Genomic DNA, 22,413 nt, shown 5'->3' on the forward strand with positions numbered 1-22,413 from the left:
CTGGACACCAGCCTGGGAACACCTCGCTGGCGCATTCCCTCTGCTGATGGGGACAGCTGTCTCTGGGCACAAAGATACTTCTGTGCTGCTGGGAGCAAGGAGGTTACAGGTTACTCTGCCAGCACAGCTAAGTGTCCCACAACCAATGTGAGAACAAAGGATAAAGACCTACATCTTGTGGAGCTTCCTGTTCCAGCAGAAAACTTCATGGACTTGCAGGGGTTCGGGGTTAGGTACTGCCCCTTAGCCAAAGCCTGTTTTCTTTCCTCACTTTGCAGGGAATCCACTTACAGCTGTGCATGGCCCCTGCTGTGCTCTGTGTGTCAGTGCCCGTGGGGGCAGCAGCAGCAGCTCCTCAGGTGGATACCTGTGCCACCAAAAATCCTTACTGCCAGGTAACACCAGGCCTAGGGGCTCTCTGCCTCGCTGGGGTGAGCCAGGCTGGATGCTCCTCTGGAGCTGAGACTGACAAGGGCCTGAAAGTCTTTGTGTCTTCATGACTTTGTTATCACAAAGGTTTCAGAAACAGCAAAACCTGACCCCTAATGTTGCATAGCTCCAGAATTTATTTGTCCTTGTCCAGTAGTTATTTGACCTGACTATTTCCTGCCTTAGAAAGCCACCCAAGGGAGGTCAGAGGGAGGCTTTAGCCAGGGTTTGAGAGTGGTGTGGCAGGGGAGGCGGGCACACACCAGCTTACCTCCATCCCAAGTGGGTCTCTGTGCAGCACTGGCCTCGACTCCTGATGGGCCTGGGCCCAGCAGAGCGTGGCTTAAAGAATGATATTGCTACAAAGCACATTAGTCTGCTGAGACTAACACATTAGTCTGTAGTTATTAATTGCTAACTACACCTCCTGAGGCAACTGAGTCAGCAGAGAGCATATAATTCAACCCAAGATTGTTTTTGATATATTTTAAGCATCCTTCTAGAATTCTCTGCCTGGAAGAAAGAAAGAGGGCAGTGGTGATGAAAGGTGGTGAATGGTTCATGTGAACATTGAGTTTATTTTAATGGTACTCAGTCTTGCCTGCTACCATCACATTTCAGTGCAGAGCTATTTAATATGTTGTCAACAGTGGCCTTTCTTTTCTTTTTCTTTTCTCTTGCCATGAAAAATAATGATCCCAAAGCATTGTTCAAATGAACACTTTAAGTGGAGAAGGAAACAAAGCCTTAAACATCAGAGGGACAAGGAATATGTGATCAATGTTTGTGGATTGAAGTGTTTCTTCTGTACCTGGCAAAGAATTTGTGCAACAATTTTTCAAGAAGCCTTCTGTGTGTTGTCCAGGCAGGCATGAACTTCTTGGGTAAGGTCAGCTGCAGCTTTTTAGTGCTTCTTAATAAATCCCCTCATAATTAGATGCTCTTCTGGATAACTTGCAGCTCTAAAGCTCAGAGGAATTTTAATCAGTTCAGCCTCTTTTGGGTGAGGATTGCATTAGATGTATCCATATATCCACGCTGACTGGCCATTTGGTGCTGTATCTGCAGGATGTTTGATCTGCAGGATCTCCAGAGGAAACATGGGAATGATCAACCCAGTGCACAGCAAGTCAAGGCTGGGGGATTACCCATTTAAGGCTGGACGTAGTGACACTGTTCCTTTTATCAGTACAGTATTTATTGCATTCCTGAGTATCCTGTGGCGATGGCCTTGGTCCTTGTTCAAGGCTGAGTGACACACTGTTACTATGCAGTAAACCCACAGTGGCACTCACATTCTCTGAACAGAGAGAGAGAGGTAATTCTCTCTCCCAGGTTTTTTCCTGGAGAAGCACAGAGAGAAGAAGAGAAAAGAATGTTTATCTCTACTTGCTGCTCCTGTTGTTTTTGCGCATGTGGAATGTGTTAGGAAGATTGTTTACCTGAAGGGGTTTGGTAATTGGATTCTGGTGATGGTTGTTTATATTAATTAACCAATCACTTGAAGCTGTGTCCTGTCAGGAGTCACAAGTTTTTCTTTAGTATGTATCTTTGTATAATATAGTATAGTATCTCTTTAATATAGTATAATGTAATATAGCATCATTTTAATAAAGCAATTGTTCAGCATTCTGAATCAATGGAGTCAGATGCCAATCATTCCCTGTGCTGGGGGCTCCCTGCATTTTACTATAACCCACATTCCCAATCTTCATGTTTGGGAACTGTGTGTGATCTGGAAGGTGCTACACAGGAAAGATCTGATGTGCACTGTGCACAGGCTAGAAAGGCAGCAGCAGCTAAAGACAATCTCCAACATTCATGCCTAATGCTGACCTCAGACCTCTGCCAGCAAAACTAAAGTAAATCCATTACAGAGCTTTACAGGCACAAAAAAGCTTTCACTCAAGTGCTTAAGCTGGATGTCCTGCCTGCAGCCAGGCCTCTCTGCAGTACTGCTGCTCTTACATCCCCACCTGCTTCCAGCAAACAGGACACAACTGCATGAACTCTGCCCTGTCCTGCTGGCCCTTTTGCTTGGATGGTGGCTGCTGAAGTAGCAAGGTGCTACAACACCTATGCTGCTCAGACTACATCCCTGAATTTCCTTCCATCCCTTCTTGTAACTCTGCAGCCTTGGGTGGTGTTACAAAGGTATAAATCTCTTCCCACTCAGTGAGATCAAAATTAGGCTATTTGGGACCGAATTATTTTACCAGCCTAACTTGGCAGGGCTTCATTGCCTTCTGTAAATGAAGATGGCCATTTGCATTTATCCCATCAGATGGGTGGCTAATTGCTTGGCATTCCTTGAAGATATGAACAGACGGCGGCACAACCGATAATTCATCTCGGCTGCTCTCAGGACGGAAGCAGCAGATTTTTGCATCCCTTCCTATTATGCACTTGGGCAGTGCAGTTTTCCTGTCCTGAGCTCCTGACAATGGCTGAAGTGGAAGACAGCTTTTGTTCCAGCAAGGAGAGGAGATGACTCCATTGCTGACAGTGTCCAGGCCATGGTGCATCATCAGGGTACTCTTAGGGTACATCACCTCAAAACCCCTCCTCATTTCCCTCTTATCTGGTGGTCTCATTTTTGACCACTTCAATTTCAGACCAAACCTACACCTGGCCAGCTCATACCACATTTGTTCTCATGTGACACTGCTCTCTAGTTCCAATCAACCTGATTCTCCTGTGCTCTTCACAAGGAGAACAAGCAAAATTTATTTAATTTCTTCCCATTAAATAAACTCTTCAGTCCTGTCCCTGGCATGTGTGCCTTGCTGAGTCCCTTCTCATTTGGCATCCTCTTTGACATGGATGCAAGTCTGATGAAGGTTTGTGTCAATTAAGCATTCTTTGGCTTTCACAGGAGATACTCCCAACTAATTACTCTCACATCCTGCTGCTCTTGTTCCCAACTTATGAGCTTCCCAACTTATGAGCAGTGATTTTGCCCAGAACCCTGCAACTACTGGAGGGCATGCCCCTCTGCCACCAACATCAGTCTCCCCAGTTGTCACTGCCAGAAACAGCAGCTCCCCAAAATATGGAACATCTGTCTATCCTTCACAAGTGCCAGTGCATGCCCCCACTCCTGCTCCATGTCAAGAACTCCCAAAAACATTCAGGGAGAGCACATGCAAGGCCAGCTCCTGAATTCCTCTAGCATGACCTCCTAGCTGCTGGTTTGGCCCTGAAATACTGAGATTGCTTTTTCTTTTCCTTGCTGAGCAGTGCATCGCATAAAGCACAAGGCCAGCCCAGCCCAGCTGCTTTGCACCCTACTGAGGGTTGAGGTTTTTGTTATTTATTTCATTCCTGTTTACCTTTGCATGTGTTCTTTCTTTTAAAACTTCTTTTCAACCTTGAGTCAAGACACAAAGGTGCTGAATACACTGCTATAAGTACACTTACACAAGAACACTTATAACACTGCTTAGAAACCGATAACCTAGATCAAAATATTTACTCCAAGTGTTGTTTAACTCCTGAAAAAAGGTAACTCCAAGTTGAAGCCTCGTGTTCACCAATTTTAAAAGCTTATGAAGTAAGAAAATGCTGGAAAGGAAATAAAACTATTTTGCCTAACAAATCTCTTTGAAGTCACAGAAGTCAGCAGTGATTGACATTGAGATTATTTCTTGCAGTATGCACTGCCAAATCTACATTCCACAAGGACTGATATTATAGGTTAATGCAAAACTGCTTTTGTTTCCTAAACCCAGACATTTCTTCCAACTGCTTATCTTTCTGTGTTCTACACAGGCCTTTTAGTGATAAAAAGAGGAAAAACCAAAGTGTTCTCATGCCCAGGACACAACAGGAAGCAGCCCCACTGTACTCCAGTTCAAAATCCCTCCACTGCACTTCACAGAGACAAATTTTAATAAATTTACATTTATTGAAAATAACACATTAGCTTTTATTTTGCTCATTTTCCCCAGTGCACAATTAAGCTATTTAACACGTAAATGGTAATAACAGAACTGCAAGCAGCTTCATAAAATGAAAGACCAAATACACTTGTAACATGATCAGACTGTTTTTAATTTGGTAGATAAGGAACAGTGGGGTGGAAGGGAAGAATCTGTTTTAGGGTCCAATACACAACCTATCTTGTTGTTTCAACACATACATCTGTTATTAAAAGCCACTGTTTAGCAGCGTAACATGCACCTAAAAATTGACAACGTGGGACATCACCCATTAAATATACTATTTGTAGATGAGAATGGTTAGGGATGGGAAAAGGATTAAAATAAGAAGAAAAGCACCAGGGGCTCCACAGCCCTTCTAGAACCAGGTACTTTGCAGGGAGGGTGTAATGCCATTTGTCAGCTCTACTGCGCCATGCTGCGAGGACGAGCGCTCAGTCCATTTCCCGCATGTCTGCCGCAGAAATGCACTTCTTTGGGAAAGCAACCTCCAGGGCTTGGCAATGTGGGATACACCTCACACCCCCAGCTTGTTGGCCTGGGTGAGGACAACCTTGAGGACTGGCATGAAAGCAGAGGTCTCGCTGAAGTTGCTGGTGCTGACGATGTGTGTGTGGATGTTCAGCCCCTCCTGGTAGTTGCGCGTCTCGATGCTCTTCACGATGTTGTGCAAGCCACTAATGATGGTTGGAGAGAGCTGCAAGGAAGGCAGGCAAGGCAGGTCAGCACAAAGGAAAGGAAACGAATGGGGAAAGGGGAAAGGAAACTAACTAGGAAAGGAAACTAACTAGGAAAGGAAACTCTGAGTGTGGCGTTTGGTTCTCAGGAAGGTGCAGCACTTCGCTCCTTTATTTGGATAGCCATCTTCAGAGCTGCACCACACTGGGAGCAGTCATTGAAAAGTCTAACAATAGACTTCAACCAGAATGGACCTTCTCTGCAGTACTGCTATGCCCTGCAAGCCTTCCCTGCCAGCCCCTGGATGCAATTCCCTGGGGTGGGAGACCTGCTGTGACACACTCCTGGCACCAGAAAAACCTACTGAGCTTTTATGCCTTTGGGTAAAGTTAATTGCTCAGCAAACATAGCCTGACAGCAAGAGGATTACATCACTCTAATCTTAAGGTACTAAGACATTTAAGCACAGTCCTTTATTCTGCCAAAGCCTCCTGGAAGGCTTTGGAAAAATTACCAGATCTTCAAAAGTCCTTGCACATCTGCCTTACAGTGAAGTCACTGAGCCTCCAGAATCAAAATCCCCTGGGTTCTGTTCTGACCCCAGGCTGTGTGTCTCAGTTCCAGCCTGGAGCAAAGAAATGGTGCCTGCTGCAAGGAGCTCTGCTCTTTGGCTCAGCACAGCACCATAAAACTCATCACACAATCCCAAAACAACATTGTAAAGTCTGCACAGGCATGTGGGGTCAGGCACAGTAACTGGCTGTTTTCTAAGAAATCCATGCAAACTTCCAATAAATGGATGTGGAGCACACTTCCAAAGAAAAAATGAGCACCTGCTACATACTGCAGAAGTAGTATTGCACCAATGAAGTCATTGGCTATATGTGACTGAGGGCTGGGGGGAAGTAAAACAGAACTTACTGTCTGTTCCCTAAGTTTGTCATACAGAAACTCCAGGCGTTTATTTGCATCATCCAGTTTCCTCTTGGTTTGCTGCAAGACAAACAAACACATCAAAGGACAGCAATTTTTAGAATCCCAGACCAATCTGATACCATGGCAAATAGGTCCACGCAGCACATCAAATTCCTAACACATCATTTGGATTCTTTGTTCTGTACTCTTCTACCTGATTTTGCTAGGAAAGACCACATGACTGTAGTTCTCCACATGTAAACTCTTCAGCTGTCTACAGAAAATAGAAAACTGCAGAGGTGCACCCCAAAAGCCACTGGGCATTTGCAAACCCCACTGGCATAAGAAAAGTGACAGAATTCTGAGTTGCAGCACGATTTTTTTTCCTATGGTTCACTGAAAAAGCATAGTGATAACTGGACAAAATTCTTACTTTTGAATGAAGTATCCAGCAACATTAGTGAGTTTATTGGCACATGAAGATTCTCCAGTTCTAAGTGTGTACAACTCAGTCATCATTTATGACAAAACCTAATTATATTTTTCTTCATGTGATTAGTAAAGCCAGCAGTTTGTCTCTAAGTTTTTAGTGTCAACAGAAAAAACGATAGCCTAACCCAGTCTGTCCGTACAGACACTTTGTGCTTCCATGACTTTTATAAAGTAAATCACCCACTGATGTTCCTGGAATTATTTTGCCACCAAAGGCTTTTAAAATAACCCCAGTACATTTCACCTGGAGCTGCAGCAGCTGGAGAAATGAATTTTTATCCACTTTTTTTAAAACAACATCTAAAATTGTAGATTTTACTCCAGAGTAATAAAATAGTAATAAAGCATCGAGGTTACAATTGCAGGAGCACAAAAAAGCTGCTGGTCAACAGCAGCAGAAATGGCATCAGTGCACAAGAGTAATGGAATTTCCTCCTAAATCAGTCTGTGCATCAATCCATCTGCACTCAGGATAACTGCCATTTTCCCTGGCAAGAGGAAATGTTTCTCTGGATTAAATAACTGCCTAGAGAAAATAAAGTCTGTGGGAATGCTCTAGCTCAAGGGTGAAGACCAACTGCTGGCTGCTTGCTGTGCTAGAAATTAGGGAAAGCTGTTCAGATGGCATAAAGGAGAACACAGCACATGGATCTTGGGCCACATGCAGAAACTCCTCAGCAGCAGTTATGTCATCAAGGAACTGAGATATCTAAGGAAAAAGTCCCCCAGGAGGAGCAGGTAAGAAACCCCCAGTTCTTCTGGACTGCCTAACTCTCAGATGCATGACCACACAACATGAGTTTCAAAGCCCATGCTTTGAAAAGGTGTAGATGCTATTTTCATTTTACAGATGGTCAGCTAGGACAGAGAGGAATAAATTGTGTCTAGGAAACAGCAAGACATCTCTCCAGCCAAATTTGGTGGAAGTGCAAACTGCTGTTCTCCTCACTCTTTAGTTCCTGTTCTCACTTTCCCCTTCAGAATGCAATAGCTGAGCAGTGCCTGTATTTGCTCTGACAACAACTGATGTGTACAGTCAGGGTGGTGTCTCCTGTCTCTGTGGACTGAAACACTTTCACTGCCTAAAAATGTCAGAGACTCAACAAGAAGCAAGCAAAATGTGTTGGCAGAGCAGAAAAGCAATCCCCAGGTGCAGATATGAGTGGAATGCTTTTGCCTTCTCTGTCTGTCTGGGGGAAGGGGCACTTGGAGGAAGAAAAGGTCAAAGGGAATACAGAATACCCTGTATACACATACAAACACATACACACACATATATATGCACTCTGCAGCCTTTAAATAAAGGATTTTGTGCAACTGAGTGATACTGAACCGACAACAGCACGAGTCTGTGCTGCTGACACAACAAATTCAGTGCACAAAGCTCTCTGCATGCCACCAGCACCACCTTTTAGCACGTGGCAGGCACAAGCTGACCATTCAGCAGCTGGGCTTTGTGGTGCCATGTTATTTACTGGCCATCAGCAAAAAATGAGAAGCTTTGGGAGGGATAGCTCATTTACAAGGTACTGGCTGCCATGGGAAATGTTTTTCCTATCCAGCTCCAGTGGCTGTGTTAAAGCTGTTAGCCTTCCCTTTCCCAGGTAACTTGTTTCCCTTTGAAATGAGTTTGTTAGCAGAAATCCCCTACCGGATCGGAGGCAGACAGCAGGCACCTCTGGATGAGAGCTTCAAATGTAGTCTTCAGGATAAGGTGCTCCTCAGGGATGGGCTTCTTGGTGATCTTCTCTGTTGGCAGTGCCTGCACATGCTGAGCAACAGAGAACAGGTGAGGCTTTTCCAGGTCACTGTGCCCACATGTTGTTCTCAGCTAAAACGAGTGGCATTATTGCCCAGCTTGGCACTACTCCTATTTCTTCCCTGGGGGTGTGTGGAGGTGACTTTACCAGCACCTGCTGTTGCTCCCTCTGGGAAGCTGTGAAAGTTGCAGAAGGAAGCAGCTTGTTGGCCCACACTGACTATAGGATTAGTGCCATCTAGGTGGAGATTACAGCAGCAAAATGCCAGCACCTGGGTGTAAAGCCAGTGCCTAGAAACTCCACAGCACACTTTGCAGCTACAGGAAAAGCCTGGACAACAGGATCCTGCCTGGCAGGCTCTACTGCTGGACAACCAAACCCAGGCAGTGCTGGGGCCACCTTACCTGGATGGCATTGCCAATGGGGGCCCCCGGGGCCCCCTCCGTGCTGGGTTTGGAAGCAGTGGGTGCCATGGTGGATGGCCCCAGGGGCTGGGCAGCAGGCTGGAAGCCCCCCTGCAGCACCATCTGCCCTGCAGGGAGGTGTGCAGGCTGGAAGCTGGGCGCACTGCTGGGAGGTGCTGGAGCCTGGGGCTGCTGCATCTGGGCCTGCGGGTCCGCCAGCGGGTTCATGATGGGGGCGGTGATGGGCACCGGGGGCAGGAAGTTCTCAGGGACCTGGGGGAAAACAGGGCATTCATGCTGGGGGGGCTGCTGCAGGCACTGCACAACACCCAGCTCCCACAGACTTCCCAAACCACAGTAATTGGGAGCACTGGATACAGAAATAACAGGGGCAGACAGCACAGAATGTCACTCTGGCTGACCAAAGCCATCCCTCTGCTGCACAGTGAGTGCCTTGGTGCTGCCCAGCCTGCCCCGGCCACAAGAGCTGAGTGCAGCCACCTCCAACCAGAGCCACTCTCCCTCCAAACCACAGCACTATTAGAAGAGAAAACTAACCCACACCTACATCTATTCTTACTATTGGGTCATTATATTTAGACTTTTGTGTCTCACTTTCAAGGGTGTATTTTTGTCCATGCAGTACAGTACGTAGGTCACAGCCAGCAACATGCCCCAGTAAAGCCTTTCAAGCTTCTGGCACACAGGTCTGCACTAAGGCAGATTATTACCAGGGCATTTCAGATTCATCCTTGAGCATCTGCCAGTCTTTACACAGGGGGTTTTCACAAACATTTGGTACAGAGAAGAAACAACAAAAGGAGCTACTGGCTTCTGTTACACATCATGCAGGAATCAAAACAACAGAAAGGCCTTCCATGGGAATGTGCACATTTCTTCAGGTGTGCATAGAAACAAAAAGGGAAGATTACAGAACCCTGAATGAATGATGGAATGATGCTAAATTGAGCTAGTGTTTTGGGACAGAAAAAAAAAAAGCCCAATCCAGGAACAAATCGATTATAAAAGAAATGAATCACAGCCATAAACTTTTGAGTGGTGAATAAGTTAGCTAGGAGGAAAACAGCTGAAAATTATGGCTTGAAATGCCAGATATTTCTTCTATTTTATAACAGTCCATGTGGTGAGTCATTTTAGAATATCCTAAACCACCCCTTAGACAGTGGACAGAAGGGAAACAAACATAGAAACATGACTGACAGATTTGTTAAAAACCCAAGAGGGAATGCAACAAACACATTCCTCATTTAGACGGAGCCAACCTGCAAGCCTTGGCTGTGGCAGAAATTCTGGCTGTGACACATACACAACAGAAGTAGCAAAAATCTTGTGTGCACAAGGCTGCTTCTTGAGCTCTCTGCTCCAGCAGTTATTCTGACACTAAGTTCTCTATCCAGCAGTTATTCTGACACTAAGTTCTCTATCCAGCAGTTATTCTGACACTAAGAGTTCTCTATCCAGCCTCCAAAAGCTTCACTTTGAACTGCAGAGACCAAAACCCAAAGGGTGAAGAAGGCTCCTGCCTTTGCCTTCACCCAGACCTTATCTTGGCTGCTCTGATGTTTTGTTCTCCCCACACTTTACATGCTCCAGACTAACTCTTGCCTCCTGGGGTCAGAGAGTGGTGGATAACACCGATGGCTGTGGAGATACTCCAGACTACAGCAGCACCAGGGGATGAAAAGGCTCGCTCTGCTCCGTGCCAAGTGCTCCCAGTCATCCTGCCCTGCTGCAATTTAAATCCATTTTGCAAAACTACATTACCTCCATCATGGAAATTGTCTTACTCTCAACAGATCTCTCAGGGTCAGACCCTTAATCAGGATAAATTGCTTTCAGCTCCAGCAATGTCAATAATCTATAACAATTTGCACAGCCTCCTCATTTTGCCTAAGTATCATCTCCTGCAAAACTCTGCTGCTTTACTGCAGATGAAAACAGTTGGAAGTATTTGCTCCAAACCACGAACAACGTTGTTATTAACAACCACAACTTCAGCAAAAACCCACCATCTCTTTAGAGGTTTAGACATTTGGAGAGGGATAATGCATATTAGAGAGACAGAAAGGCCATTTCTGCTCATGAGATGCAGCTTTTGTTTGCTGCTAAGCCTTCTCTTCCCTTCTCCTGCCAACAGGTTTCCCAGCAGCAGCTTAAACTATTGTTTTTCAAGGGATCAGCACTCAGTTGTGTTGAGGTAGGGCTTCCTAGAGTACCTTCTTCTTCTTGGCAGCTCTGTTGAGGGTGGGAGGGTCATTCCAGCCGTTCTGGGGCCCTGGGACAGAAAGAGAACAGAGACTGTAAGTACCTGGGAAGGGGGCAGTGATGCCTTCTTAAGCTCTGCTGGGCCAGATCCATGCCATGGCCCTGACCTGCCTGTTCCTCTGCGCTTCCCTGAGAGCCAGAGCATCTCCTGTGCCAGCCAGAGCCTCCCAACATCCCTGCCCCTTTGGGCTCTGTGCCCACTGGGCAAGGTTTGGGATCTTGACCAACTGTTCCCAAGCTAATAACCTAATTAGCTTTTTCTTCTCTTGCAGGAAAAAAGATCTTTGAGCAGACATGCCTTTGAAGAGGGCCTGCCATGCCCCAAAAACCTCTGCTACACAGACTGTGTATGTGAAGAGAGCTTATCCACAATATTTGTACATGAAGTTCCCCAGCCACACCACACAAACACCACACAAAAAGAAGAGGCATCAGAGGCCTTAAGCATCTCAGGCCAGGTTCACCCAGTCACCTTGGAAACACTAAAGAGCCAAAAACCCAGCTTTGCCCTGCCAGCTACAGCATGGTTTTGGGTGCTTTGCATCCCCAAATCAGAGCAGAGCTGCTTGAGCAAGGTGGGAAAACCTGGCTTTCTGTACCAGGGGTGATTTGTTTGCAACTGGAAGCACAGAGGATGTGTGAGCAGATTCACTCCCAGGCTGGGGTGCTGCTCTGCACCAGCCCTTGTGCTGTCCCAAGGAAGCAAGCCCCCTGCAGCTGTGAGATTTGCACCCAAAGCTCCCATCAGTGCATGCCCAGCTCCTCATGGAGCACATGGAATTATGCCCATGGCATTACACCCAGGCATTATTAACTGCAGCCCCCCAGTAATCAGGATTTATTGCACAAAGCCACAAAAAGCCAACAAAACCAAAGCCCTGCTCAATGGACTTTTTCACCACAGTGTTTTTCACTCAGCAGATGATGAATTTACCTTAGACAGCACAGGTTACCATTACTGCAGAATTTGCTCAATTTATCCGAAATGTCATTTGCTCCCAGGCTTTTGTCAAGCAAGTTCCACATCCAGAGCATTTTAAAGGGGTAAATGAACAACTATTCAAAACCCCTTTCACAGCTGCTTTCTCTTTAACCAAAGGCAGTGCCATCTCCTGGCAGCCTCCTCTATTCCTCCCTATCCAGAAAATCCCAGAGTATTTCAGATATAGGGAGTCTAACTGATAGGAATAGGACCTTAAGAAAACCTCCCAGACTGTCACTGCTGTTAATTTCCAGGAATAATTTGCATTAAAAAAGGAAAATATTTTAAAAGAATTTGTTTCTGTGGTTAAAAACTCCGATATATTGTTATTGGTTTCAATTAAGGAATTAAAAATCAGTTTGATTAAAGTCTAATTGGCAAACAGCATCACACTTAATGTTCTGTAAAGAACATTTGCATAATTGATGTCCATTCAATTAATTTCATGTAGTGGTTGTAATTATTTTCAGGTTTGGTGGTACCTAGTTCACCTGTGAAGGGAGAGGCCTGGTCTTGAGCTGGTAGACTTTCTGCAGACAAAATGCAAAGATAACTAAAAAAATACTTTTTTTCAAAAATAATAAAGCAGTTGGCCTTTCATTTTTGACCATCAATTTAGTTTCACAACATGCATCAGCAGAAAAAAACACCTAACCAAATTAAAATGCCAGCTTGGAGACAAGTCATTTGTTCAAACCCCCCATTAAATTACTTTTGCCCACCTTCCCCCAAAACAAGCCTGTTGTTCTTTCCACGCAGTAAATCAGCGTTTCTAGTTTGTAACAAATGTTGCAGCATTCTGGCCCTTTTTCTTCTCTCTTTTGATGCTCTCATTTTCTATTCCAGTGCAGCTGACAGCCCATTACTCTTAGCCACAATCTTCTGAACACCATTTTAGCATTCCAGAAAGCTTTTCTAGAGATGCTTGAAGTACCTGACTTTAGGGTGGATCTCCCAAGTATTCTCTCAAACCAAGGCACGCTCTCAACTGCATGCAGCCCAGCAACAGGAGGATGCTCACACATCAGCTTTACTCACACAATGACACACTGCCTGCTCACACTGAGCAACAAACCCAAATGGCAAATAAAGCCAATAAAGCCCTCAGCATTCCAAAGAGGAAAGGAGCTTTGGGAATGAGATAACTCCTGTCCCTGGGGTTGGCCTGCTCATACTTCTGGTGAAACCCTTGCCTTAGCTCAGGATTGGTCTATTGCATTTTCAAACAAGATTCAAGATGCTGAAAATTAGAACTCCCTTGAGTTAGATCAGATCTAAGATCTAACACAAAACTAAGTGAAAGGGGTTGAATATAAAATTAAATGTGGGCTTTTCTCGCTTACAGAAGCTTCAAGTACAGCTTAACATACTGATGTTATGTGCTTTTGAAAAAAAAACCAGAATATTTACAGAACTCTTCCTTTTTACATGCATCTTTAAATCCAAGGCAGTTCAAAGGTCAGGTCTGAACTCTTGAAAAGAGTTCAGATTGGAGATATTTTTTTCCTTCCTCCCTTATTCTTGCCTTTAAATGAGTCACAACTGCAAAGTGAAGCATGATGTTCCCAGGTAAGATGAGCACCACACACAAAAGCAGGACCAGCATCACTGCACCAGAACACTCAGAGCTACAGGTGAGATCTACTTCTGGCTGCAGATCTCAGTGCTTCTACAGGATCTCATGCCAAGGCATCCCCCACTAGGCAGTGCAGCTGCTCACAAAGTGTGTTGGTGGTTAAGCATATTAAGCATGTACACTGTCATTGCTGCACTTAGAAAACAAGGGTTTTTTCATTCTTGTTGGTGTGCTTTCTGAAAGGTGCAATCTAAACCCTGGAAGAGAACAGAGTGTGCTCCTCAGACACACTTCATCTTTTTTTCCATAGTTCTCCAGCTGCAATCATCACTTGTGTGTATGCATGAGCCATCCTGGGCTCAGCACCTCAATATGCCCTGCAGTCCCCTGCATTTCAGCCTAGGGCTGCAGAAATCAGAGAGGATGCCCAAGTTTGGGTTCCTGAAGGTCTGACACTTTGTACTGGCTACCCTGCTCACCACAGCTGCTGACAAACAGAAGCAGCATTGATAGTTCTCAGAAAGTTTGATAAAAAGCCTAATGTAGAACCACTTTTAACTCTGAAAAGAGCTTCACTCACTCTGAGCATGCCACGTGGACTATGTCACGTCACTGCAAGAAACTCAGCGAGTGGCAGATCCAAGGTGCCTGCCAGTGATGCAAGTTGAACAGTAAAATGGATGAGAAAGAACAATTTTCTTGTTCCTTGCATTTATTTGGAGGTGCAGAAGCTATGGTGTCTGTCTTATAATGTGCTGCTTGACATGCCAGGCCTAGAACCCTATCCAACATCTCTCCCTCATTCCAATTTAATAACTCCTCTGGTTTAGAAATTCAAGTTTGGCATGCCCTGTAACGTGGAGTCAGGAGAGATCACACTACAGCACCTCCAAAAGCAGAAAGTACTCCAAATCTGGCTGCATGGTGGATGGAAAAGGCCTGTTCTCCCTTCGCAACTCTAGCAGTCCTACACCAGTCCTACTTTTTGACATAGCAAAAGACCACTTTTCCCCCAAACACAAGGGAGTATTGTGAGCTGCCAGCCTCAAGGACATCACCAGGAGCACCTACTCATAGGATTCATGCTGCCAAAGGCAAAATGTTTTTTTGCACTGCATCACCCCTAACAGACTTTTAAAATAAGAGAGGGAATGACAGTGGGCACGTTAGTATCAGCAAAACAGACATGCCCAAAACATCCCTCAAATCTTGCCCAGTATTCCCTGTACCCTCTGCTGCCCAGATCTGCTCCTTGACTCTTCACAGCTGGACCACCTGGATGTGAAGGGTGCTCATGAGCAGGTTTAGAAAAGGACTGCTGATTCTTCCTGCACTGTCTGACATGCAAAGCTGCTGTTTCACAGGATGCCAAGGGAAGGTTTGTCATGGCAGGCGAGGTCACTGTCCCCCAGCAGTGACACCCAGGCAGTCACAAGCAGACAGGGAGCCCCACCTCAGGCAGTGCTCTCTCACCAAGCGTGCTCCAACATGCTCCAAGTGTCAGCCACACACACATGCTTTTAATTGACATTCAGGGAAGAGACACGTAAAAGCATTTCTAAATCACTTCTGATTCTCGTTTAAGGCAATCATAACCTCAGTAAATCCCACTGCAGTAACAGGTTAAGGACAAAATAATGAAAGAGAGCTGATGCTTTGGGAAATGCTGTTTGAATTAAATATGCTGCCAATCCAGGCTTTAAAGGCTGCTCAAGAACCAGGGACATGGGCAAATCACATCTGCAAAATCATTCAGTGAGGAGAATTGGGATCATCCTGTCTGCAGTGATTAGGAAAACTTGCTAATTTTTGTACTTTGCTCTCCAGTCACAGTGCAGGCTCTGACACCAACATTAAAACTGAGCCATGATCCATCCATGGCATACAACAGCCTCATAAGAAGCCTGTGGTAGCATCCTGTCTTGGGCAAGACAAAAGCTCTGTGACAGTGGCAAGGTCTGGCTCCCCAGAGAAAGGTGACTGCTCATGCTGCTTAGTGCACCAACACAGCCCTTCCACAGATGCACAGGGCTGCTGATGTGGTTTAGAAATGCTTTGAACTCATCTCTAAGCAAAAGCAAACTTTTTACAGAGCATTCACAAGGCAAGAAGTGCATATTGATCTGAGTGGGTGAAGAGCAAACCCCTCCCTCCTCCCTGCCTGCCCCCTGTCCAAGCGCAGACCTGTTCTCTGGGATGCAGGAAGGTCACTGGTTGCAGGCAGAGTACCTGTTGGTCCAGTAGGTAATGCATAAGCCACAGGAGTTGCTGGAAGTCCTGGCCTGCCATGCTGAAAGGATGTGCCAGAGGGAGGAACAGGGAAGGAAGAGATGGGATTCAGGCTGGTTGGGGAGGGCTGAGGCTGCCCAGGGTACAGCGGGGAGGGCATGGAGTGGGCAGGGGCAGAGGGCAGGTAGGAGGGGGTGGTGTTAGGGGCAGGGCTGGGGTAAGAGGCTGAAGCAGGGGCAGCAACGGGCTGCTGAGGCTGATAGAGAGCTGGTCCCCCAGTTCCAGAGTACTGCTGTGTGGCCTGATATGCTACAAACAGGGAGAAAAAACAGTCAGTGAGTTCACAACAGAGCAGCGGGTTTCATCTGCCTCTGTTTCCTTCTTCACTTGACTCTCCTCTCTTCATGCCCCTACCCCCCAAAACCACTTACCTGCCCAGCCAAATCCTGGCTCCCACAACTCTGCTTAAATCCCCATCCTGCCACTGGGAGGCACAGAGAGGATGGCCTTGGCTCAAAGGACTGCTGCTCTCCCACAAACACCCTCCAGCCCAGAGCCACCATGATGGCTGGACACCACATGGATGGACTGGGGTGGGGCTGGACACATGGACACTGCTGTCTTCTGGACCACTGCAGTCCTCACAGGGGCTCTCAGAGAAAGGAAAGCCCTGTCCCAGGTTTTCACAAAGGGAAAATTTAGCCCAAGGAAATGAATACAGACTCTGGAAGGGAATGTAAGCTCACAGTCTTTCACTGTGGGTCCTGCAGCCTGATTTCACTGCCTCTGCCCATCTATTGCCATTTTTCCTCCTTCATGCCAGCACTTTCAGTCCCTGGCTTTGGGTGAGCCAGGGCTCTGCCCCCTTCTTCACTCATCTCTACTACTGCCCCCATTTCCTCATCCCCTCTCCCATTGCCATGGAGCCCCAATGGGGAATGTGTGCCCAGCTGCACACAGATGAGCTGCGTCTCTCTTTGCCAGGCCTGTGCTGCTTTCCCAGGACTCAGACTTTGGAGTCTCTGACCCCAGCACAACCTTGGGCCAGGCCAGCTGAGCAGTGAGTCTGAGAGCTGTGAGTAGGCACCTCAGCAAGGAGGAATGTTTGACAGAGGGTGTCTGATGCCCGCACCCCACCAACAAATGACAACCCTCAGATGTCACCTCACCTTTCTCCCCACCCTGCAAGAACTGTGGGACTGGCTTGGTCTGAACACTGCCACCAACAAGGAGGGGACTCAGGGTTATCCCTGAGTTAGGGCTGGCCCAGTTGGGTGGGATGGACAGGGGGAGGGGAGGCTGCTGTTACTCACTCTGTGGGTACGCTGGCCGCGTTCCTGCTTGCGAGTACATGCTGTAGTTGGAAGATGTGGCTTGCTGGGGTGGCATGCTGGGGCCAACAACACCTGGCATAATAAACCCTGGAGGAGGTGGGTTGTCCCCCTGTCAAAAAAAAATTACAGGAAAAATGGGAGAGATGGGATTTCATTAGTAATGGTAATGCAGCACTGAAGCAGAACTGCAGCAAAAGGATGAGTTCACGTTTCAAGGCCTGAAACCATATTCCCTGGAAGAAGGGAATCAACAGCACAGGGGCAAATGCCTCCAACCACCCCAGTGTCTCAGGGTGCCCAGCACAGCACTGAAAGCACAGCTGGATGTGCAGTGACTTCAGCAGCAAGCAGAGCAGCACACACCTGCCTGCACAAGGAAGAGCTCCCTGCCATCTTTCAACTCAACTTAAATGGTAACTCTGCAGCTTCTGATCTTCAAGGAAAAGGGGGAAAGGAAAAATCATACTTCAGATATTCCACTGTGGGGCAACAGCTGGGGAGACTCAGGTCACACTGAGCTCCCACTCAAGACTTTCCAGTGCCACTCCTCTGGGCATTGGTGAAAGAAAAGTAAGGAGATGCAGAGGAGTAAAACCAGAGCACACATGGGAGCTGCCCCATCCATCTATCTGTACAGACTGTGCCAAGAATACAGATTACACCAGGGGACACACTGGGGTGGAGCAGAGGCTCAGGGAGGAATAATGAAGGTTATACCTGTGTGTCAGAGGGACAGCCTGCAGGAGGATGGCTGGGAAGGGCAGTAGGAGTTTTGTTACTCCAGGTAGTGACAGTAGGGGCAATTCTAACCTGAATCGAACAAAGAAATACCAATCATGGAAAACAAAACAATAAAAAAGTCTAAAGGGTTTCACAAATCAAGATGCAAAGAAGTGAGTGCAAGAAGGTTTGCATGCTGGCACTTGTAACAGCCATAAAATCTCAGAGGAAGAAGGGAATTGCATTCAAGGCAGACAAAAATCACTGGAGCCAAAGTGAATTGCAGAGTGAGGACGAAGCACAGTGTTGCAGCTGCAGTAGGCTGTGGAGCAAGTGCAGTGTTATGTGTGCCAGTCAGCCAGGTCTCCATCTCTCATCACATTTTCCTACTGCAGAAGCTCCCCCCCGCACTGGTCCATGACAGTGAGCATCACTAACCACAGCTGCAAGCCCCAGGTTCCATGTTAAATTCAAACATATGCCTCACACAGAAGGAATCTGTTCAAATTGAGCTTCAGATGAATTTAAAAGGTTAAAATATAGTTTTGAAAGGTTAAAAACTGATATTCAGCTCTTGCACATGCACAAATACACATCTTAATGGTAATTGCTTCCCAGCCAGTCTCCCATAGCTCCTTTCCTCCATCTTCCTTCTTTGCCACTCCAAACGGCTTCAAGTCCATACAACCACTCCTACCTTTCTGACGGGACAGAAATCAAGAACTTCCTGGGCCTGGCACATTCCTGAGCAAGGAGTGGGCAACACAGAACACATGGCTGGGCTTCAAGGATATAAGCAGAGGGAAAGCTGTGACCCTGCAGCCCTGGCTGGCTCAGCTGGCTTCAGGCTATGTGTCTCTAACCCCACGCAGTGCTAAGCTGATGGTGCAGTCAGCTGCACAACAGCCACTGCTAATGCCTGCATCGCCACAGAATCTGAAAGACTTTTTACCCCTTTCATGCCTGGTTTATTCAGATGAAAAAGAGGGTTCAACAAAACTATGCTGAAAGGAATCCAAGTGTTAAGAACATGTTCCTATTTGGGACAGCAGTTAAACAAAGGCTGCCTCAAGCCTGAACAAGTCCTGCATACACACCTTCTTAAAAGGAAGTCAAACAAAGCAAGTATCCTAACACTCAAACATGTAATTTCTCTCCATTCTAGTTAATGAGCTGGGAACCTTTCTGATTGACACCTGTCCTTTCAAGCCCTTCCTGCTGAGGATGAACTCCCTGAAAAGCCAGCAACACAGGGGGTTGTGACTCCCAGTGAACTTGTGGGGTTCTGATACATCCAGCCTTTAATTAATGAGCAGGGCTTGCTGAAATAATTGCTTGAGGCATTTCAGAAACAGTGGGAGAAAGAGGGAACTCTGGTTTAAAAAAGCATTGCTCATATCTCAACATCTAGAGGAGAGCTGCTATTTTCCAGAGCCAAACAGGACACACAGAGCTTCACTTCTCAAGGCAACTGATCGGTTACAAGGAAGAAGGCTAAAGACACCGACAGCAGAGTAGACTTGATTATTAATGATGATGCATTTAATACCATATGCAATGGAGTTAGCAAGGTAAATCCTGGATGAAGGCTTTGTACCTTCTGAAATCTACCTTGCTAACACCCTGGAGAGAAGGCAGAGGCACACACTACTGCTGACATTGAGAATGCCCAACTCTCCCCCAACCTTTCATCCCTTCTTTCTTCCTGCCCTGGTTTTTCTGGCAGGCAGTGCCTGGGGACAGCAAAGACAAGAGATACCTCTGCTTGTGCCAATCTCTGCCCAAGGACAACGCCCACAGCCCTAACCCAGCTCTGCTCTCAGAAAAGCCCAGCCCAGAGCACCTTCAGAGGGGGCCAGATGAGCTGCAGTGCTGTGCTGGGGGATTAGACACCTGGCAGTGCTCTAAGCACACACACAGCCAGGGCTGCCCAACACACTACGCTGCCCTGATGGCCAGTGTGTTCTGCTGCAGGTTCATCTTCAGCTTAGAGGTAAAACCAGAGAATTTTCCTACCCCATTTCTTCTCTTCCTCCCTGCACAGCTCCTTTTTCAGTCTCATACTCACCTGGTCTTTCTTGCAGCACAGCTCAGTCTCAGCCTCCCCAGCAGCCCCTGCCCTCTTACACCTGACTGGGAAGATATTTTCACAGCAGGCTGTACCCACAGCTGCAGAAAAGCACCCTCAGTTTGCTATAACCACTGTTCAGCAACTTCTGCAGCCAAAATCAGAGCTAGGGGTGGGAATGACCTGCCCAGAGGAGGCTGGAGAGCAGCATGAGCAAGCCCCAAGGCCTGCACGGATGGGACAACGTCAGGGACTGTGAGAGTAAGCACACAGAACCCCTGCAGTGCTGTTCTCCCACACAGCTGCTCTTGGCACATTTTCAAACAAAGGGGGAAACACCTAATCTTCAGAAGCAGGTGTTTAAAGGATGTTTCCAGATGAGGAGTAAAGGAGGCATCTGTACTGACTGAAAGGAAGCACCAGTGACCTTCACCACAAGGCTCTCAGTAGAGGTTTGTCACACAGCCTCAGATCAAGAGAAAGGAAAAAAAATTATTACATCCATCACTGTGCAGAACTCAAGCACCATGTCCCTCCCTTATGGCAAAGGCCATTTACCTGCTGGTAATACTGCTGGGCTGGAGCCTGGGGTGCCTGCATCCGTCCAGCCCCAGGGCCAGCTCTCCCTTTGGCCATGGGCTCTCTCTCATGGGGCGCCTTGAGCTCCTGTCCCGCTGGGAGCTGCCCCTGGGCTCTGCAGAGCCTGTCCCGCAGCTGCACGATGTTGGGCTGCAAGCAGAAAAGGACAGGGAAGGGAGCTGAGGTGCACTGCCTGGCACCCAGGGCAGCACACCAAGAGGCTGAGCGGCCACTCACTGCTGAGCTCCCTCTGAGCCTGCTTTATCTCACTGGAATAAATCCTTTCTGCATGAGGCCATTGGAACTGCCTTACAACGGCCTGCCTCGTTCCCCAACCAGCTGTCTACAAATATCAGCTGACGGAAGATAGGAAGTCAGAAGAGAACAACCCAATGTTTATGGCACTTGCCATGCCTGGCTTGCAGGAGGGACACCCTTTGGCAGTCACTGGCTGCAGGCACAAGGGTGTGAAACCAAGAGGGAGCAGAAGTCTGTGCCGGCCGGCCAGCTCAGCAAGGCCAGTGCAGGGTGAGTGGAACAGTCCGACTGCCACATTCCAAGGTGCATGTCAAGCAGCTGAACCATGTCACTGTCATATTTTCTGGAAAAATCCCTTCATCCAGGATTCTTCTCCTGGGAAGCTGAGAAGCCTCAGAGAAAAGGAAAACAATTCTTATCTCATTTGCTTCTCCTGTGCTTTGCTGCTTTGGAATGTGGTTTGGAGATTGTTTATCCAACAGGTGGTTGTTCGATTGGTTTCATGTGAATTGTTTTAACTTAGTGACCAATCACAGTCAGGCTGTGTCAGGACTCTGGAAGGAGTCACAAGTTTTTCATTATTATCTTTTAGCCTTCTGGCCGTATCCTTTCTCTATTCTTTAGTATAGTTTAATATAGCATAATATAATATTAAAAAATACTAAAAATAATATTAAAGTAATATTAAAAATTAAAATAAATTAAAACAAAAAATATAAAATAACATAAAAAATAAAACATAACACACCACAAAACACATAACACAACATAATATCATAAAATGATAAATTAGCCTTCTAAGAACATGGAGTCAGATTCACTCATTCCTCCTCTGTCTGGGCAACTAAGAAAATGCCACAGAGCTGCACCACGCAGAGACCTCTGATGAAGCACCCCTGTTGACAGACAGAGGGGGAACAAAGAGCCCCATACCTGGTTGGTGTTGGCAGGGAGGAAGGAGAGTGCTGCAGCCAGGCTTCCCTGAGCAGCCAGCAGGTTGGCATACTGGCTCATCTTCTCGGCCAAAAGGGCACCCATGGTGTTCGGGTCCACAGCCTGCGTGAGCTGCACGGTTTTGCGCAGGATCACCACCTTCTCTATCAAATCCTGAAAGATCAGGAGGGGCAAAACCCACCCACAAGTGAGAACAACAAAGTAAAGCAGGCCCTGGCTTAAGACTGTCCCTGGCAGAACCCCTCTCACCCAGTGGGGAGCCCAAGCCAAGCACAGGTTTTCCCAAACAGCCACAGCTGCACCAAAGGCATGGCTGTTCCCGGAGGATGGAACAGCAGCGACCCACCAAGCACCTTCTAACAGCAGAGCCAGAAGAGTTCCAAAGAACTGCTTTTATCAAACAGGATTTCAGGGCTCTGTCAGCACTGAGCTTCTCCACCAAGTGGATACTTTCATAAAATTATCTGAGCAAACAGACAACATCACACCTGCCACCACTACTGCACTGCATGCTCATTTACAGGGCTTCAGCAAGTCAGCTCTCGTCCATCTTCAAAGGATCTAAAAACTCCCCTGGAAGAGTTGTCCATAATTTTTTGGTTGTTACAGCAAAATGGTTTTCCTGATATTCACCAGAAACACTCTATATCCTGCCTTCCTTGCACATCCCCCAATACCAGAGCTGGTCCAGGTTGGTTTTCCTTCTAGTGTTAAATTATAGGAACATCTTCTGTTCTGTTTTATGTTTCTCTTACTGTATTTATACTAAAGGATACTACAAATATTCATTTCCCAAAATTAAAGCCCT

General features: G+C 46.8%; 1 protein-coding gene across 7 annotated transcripts in view; it reads right to left on the bottom strand.

Annotated features, from left to right (window-relative positions):
• Nucleotides 1-4,326: 4,326 nt before the first annotated feature.
• SEC31A (SEC31 homolog A, COPII coat complex component) overlaps nt 4,327-22,413 on the bottom strand; it is a 40,479-nt gene continuing 22,392 nt past the window's right edge. For 2 of the 7 annotated variants that reach the window (XM_030947256.1, XM_030947257.1), the window contains exons 19-28: nt 21,585-21,758; nt 20,373-20,543; nt 17,744-17,836; nt 17,006-17,135; nt 15,648-16,001; nt 10,857-10,915; nt 8,620-8,892; nt 8,107-8,226; nt 5,970-6,041; nt 4,327-5,067 (exon numbers count right to left, since the gene is read on the bottom strand). In XM_030947256.1, coding sequence (XP_030803116.1) covers nt 4,888-5,067; nt 5,970-6,041; nt 8,107-8,226; nt 8,620-8,892; nt 10,857-10,915; nt 15,648-16,001; nt 17,006-17,135; nt 17,744-17,836; nt 20,373-20,543; nt 21,585-21,758 — 1,626 coding nt within the window. In that variant the 3' untranslated portion in view covers nt 4,327-4,887. The remainder of the gene's footprint in view (nt 5,068-5,969; nt 6,042-8,106; nt 8,227-8,619; nt 8,893-10,856; nt 10,916-15,647; nt 16,002-17,005; nt 17,136-17,743; nt 17,837-20,372; nt 20,544-21,584; nt 21,759-22,413) is intronic. The other 5 variants (XM_030947258.1, XM_030947259.1, XM_030947260.1 and 2 more) reach the window with 5 other exon arrangements.

The sequence above is a fragment of the Camarhynchus parvulus genome, chromosome 4 (genome assembly GCF_901933205.1).
Source record: "Camarhynchus parvulus chromosome 4, STF_HiC, whole genome shotgun sequence".
NCBI classification, from domain to species: Eukaryota; Metazoa; Chordata; class Aves; order Passeriformes; family Thraupidae; genus Camarhynchus; species Camarhynchus parvulus.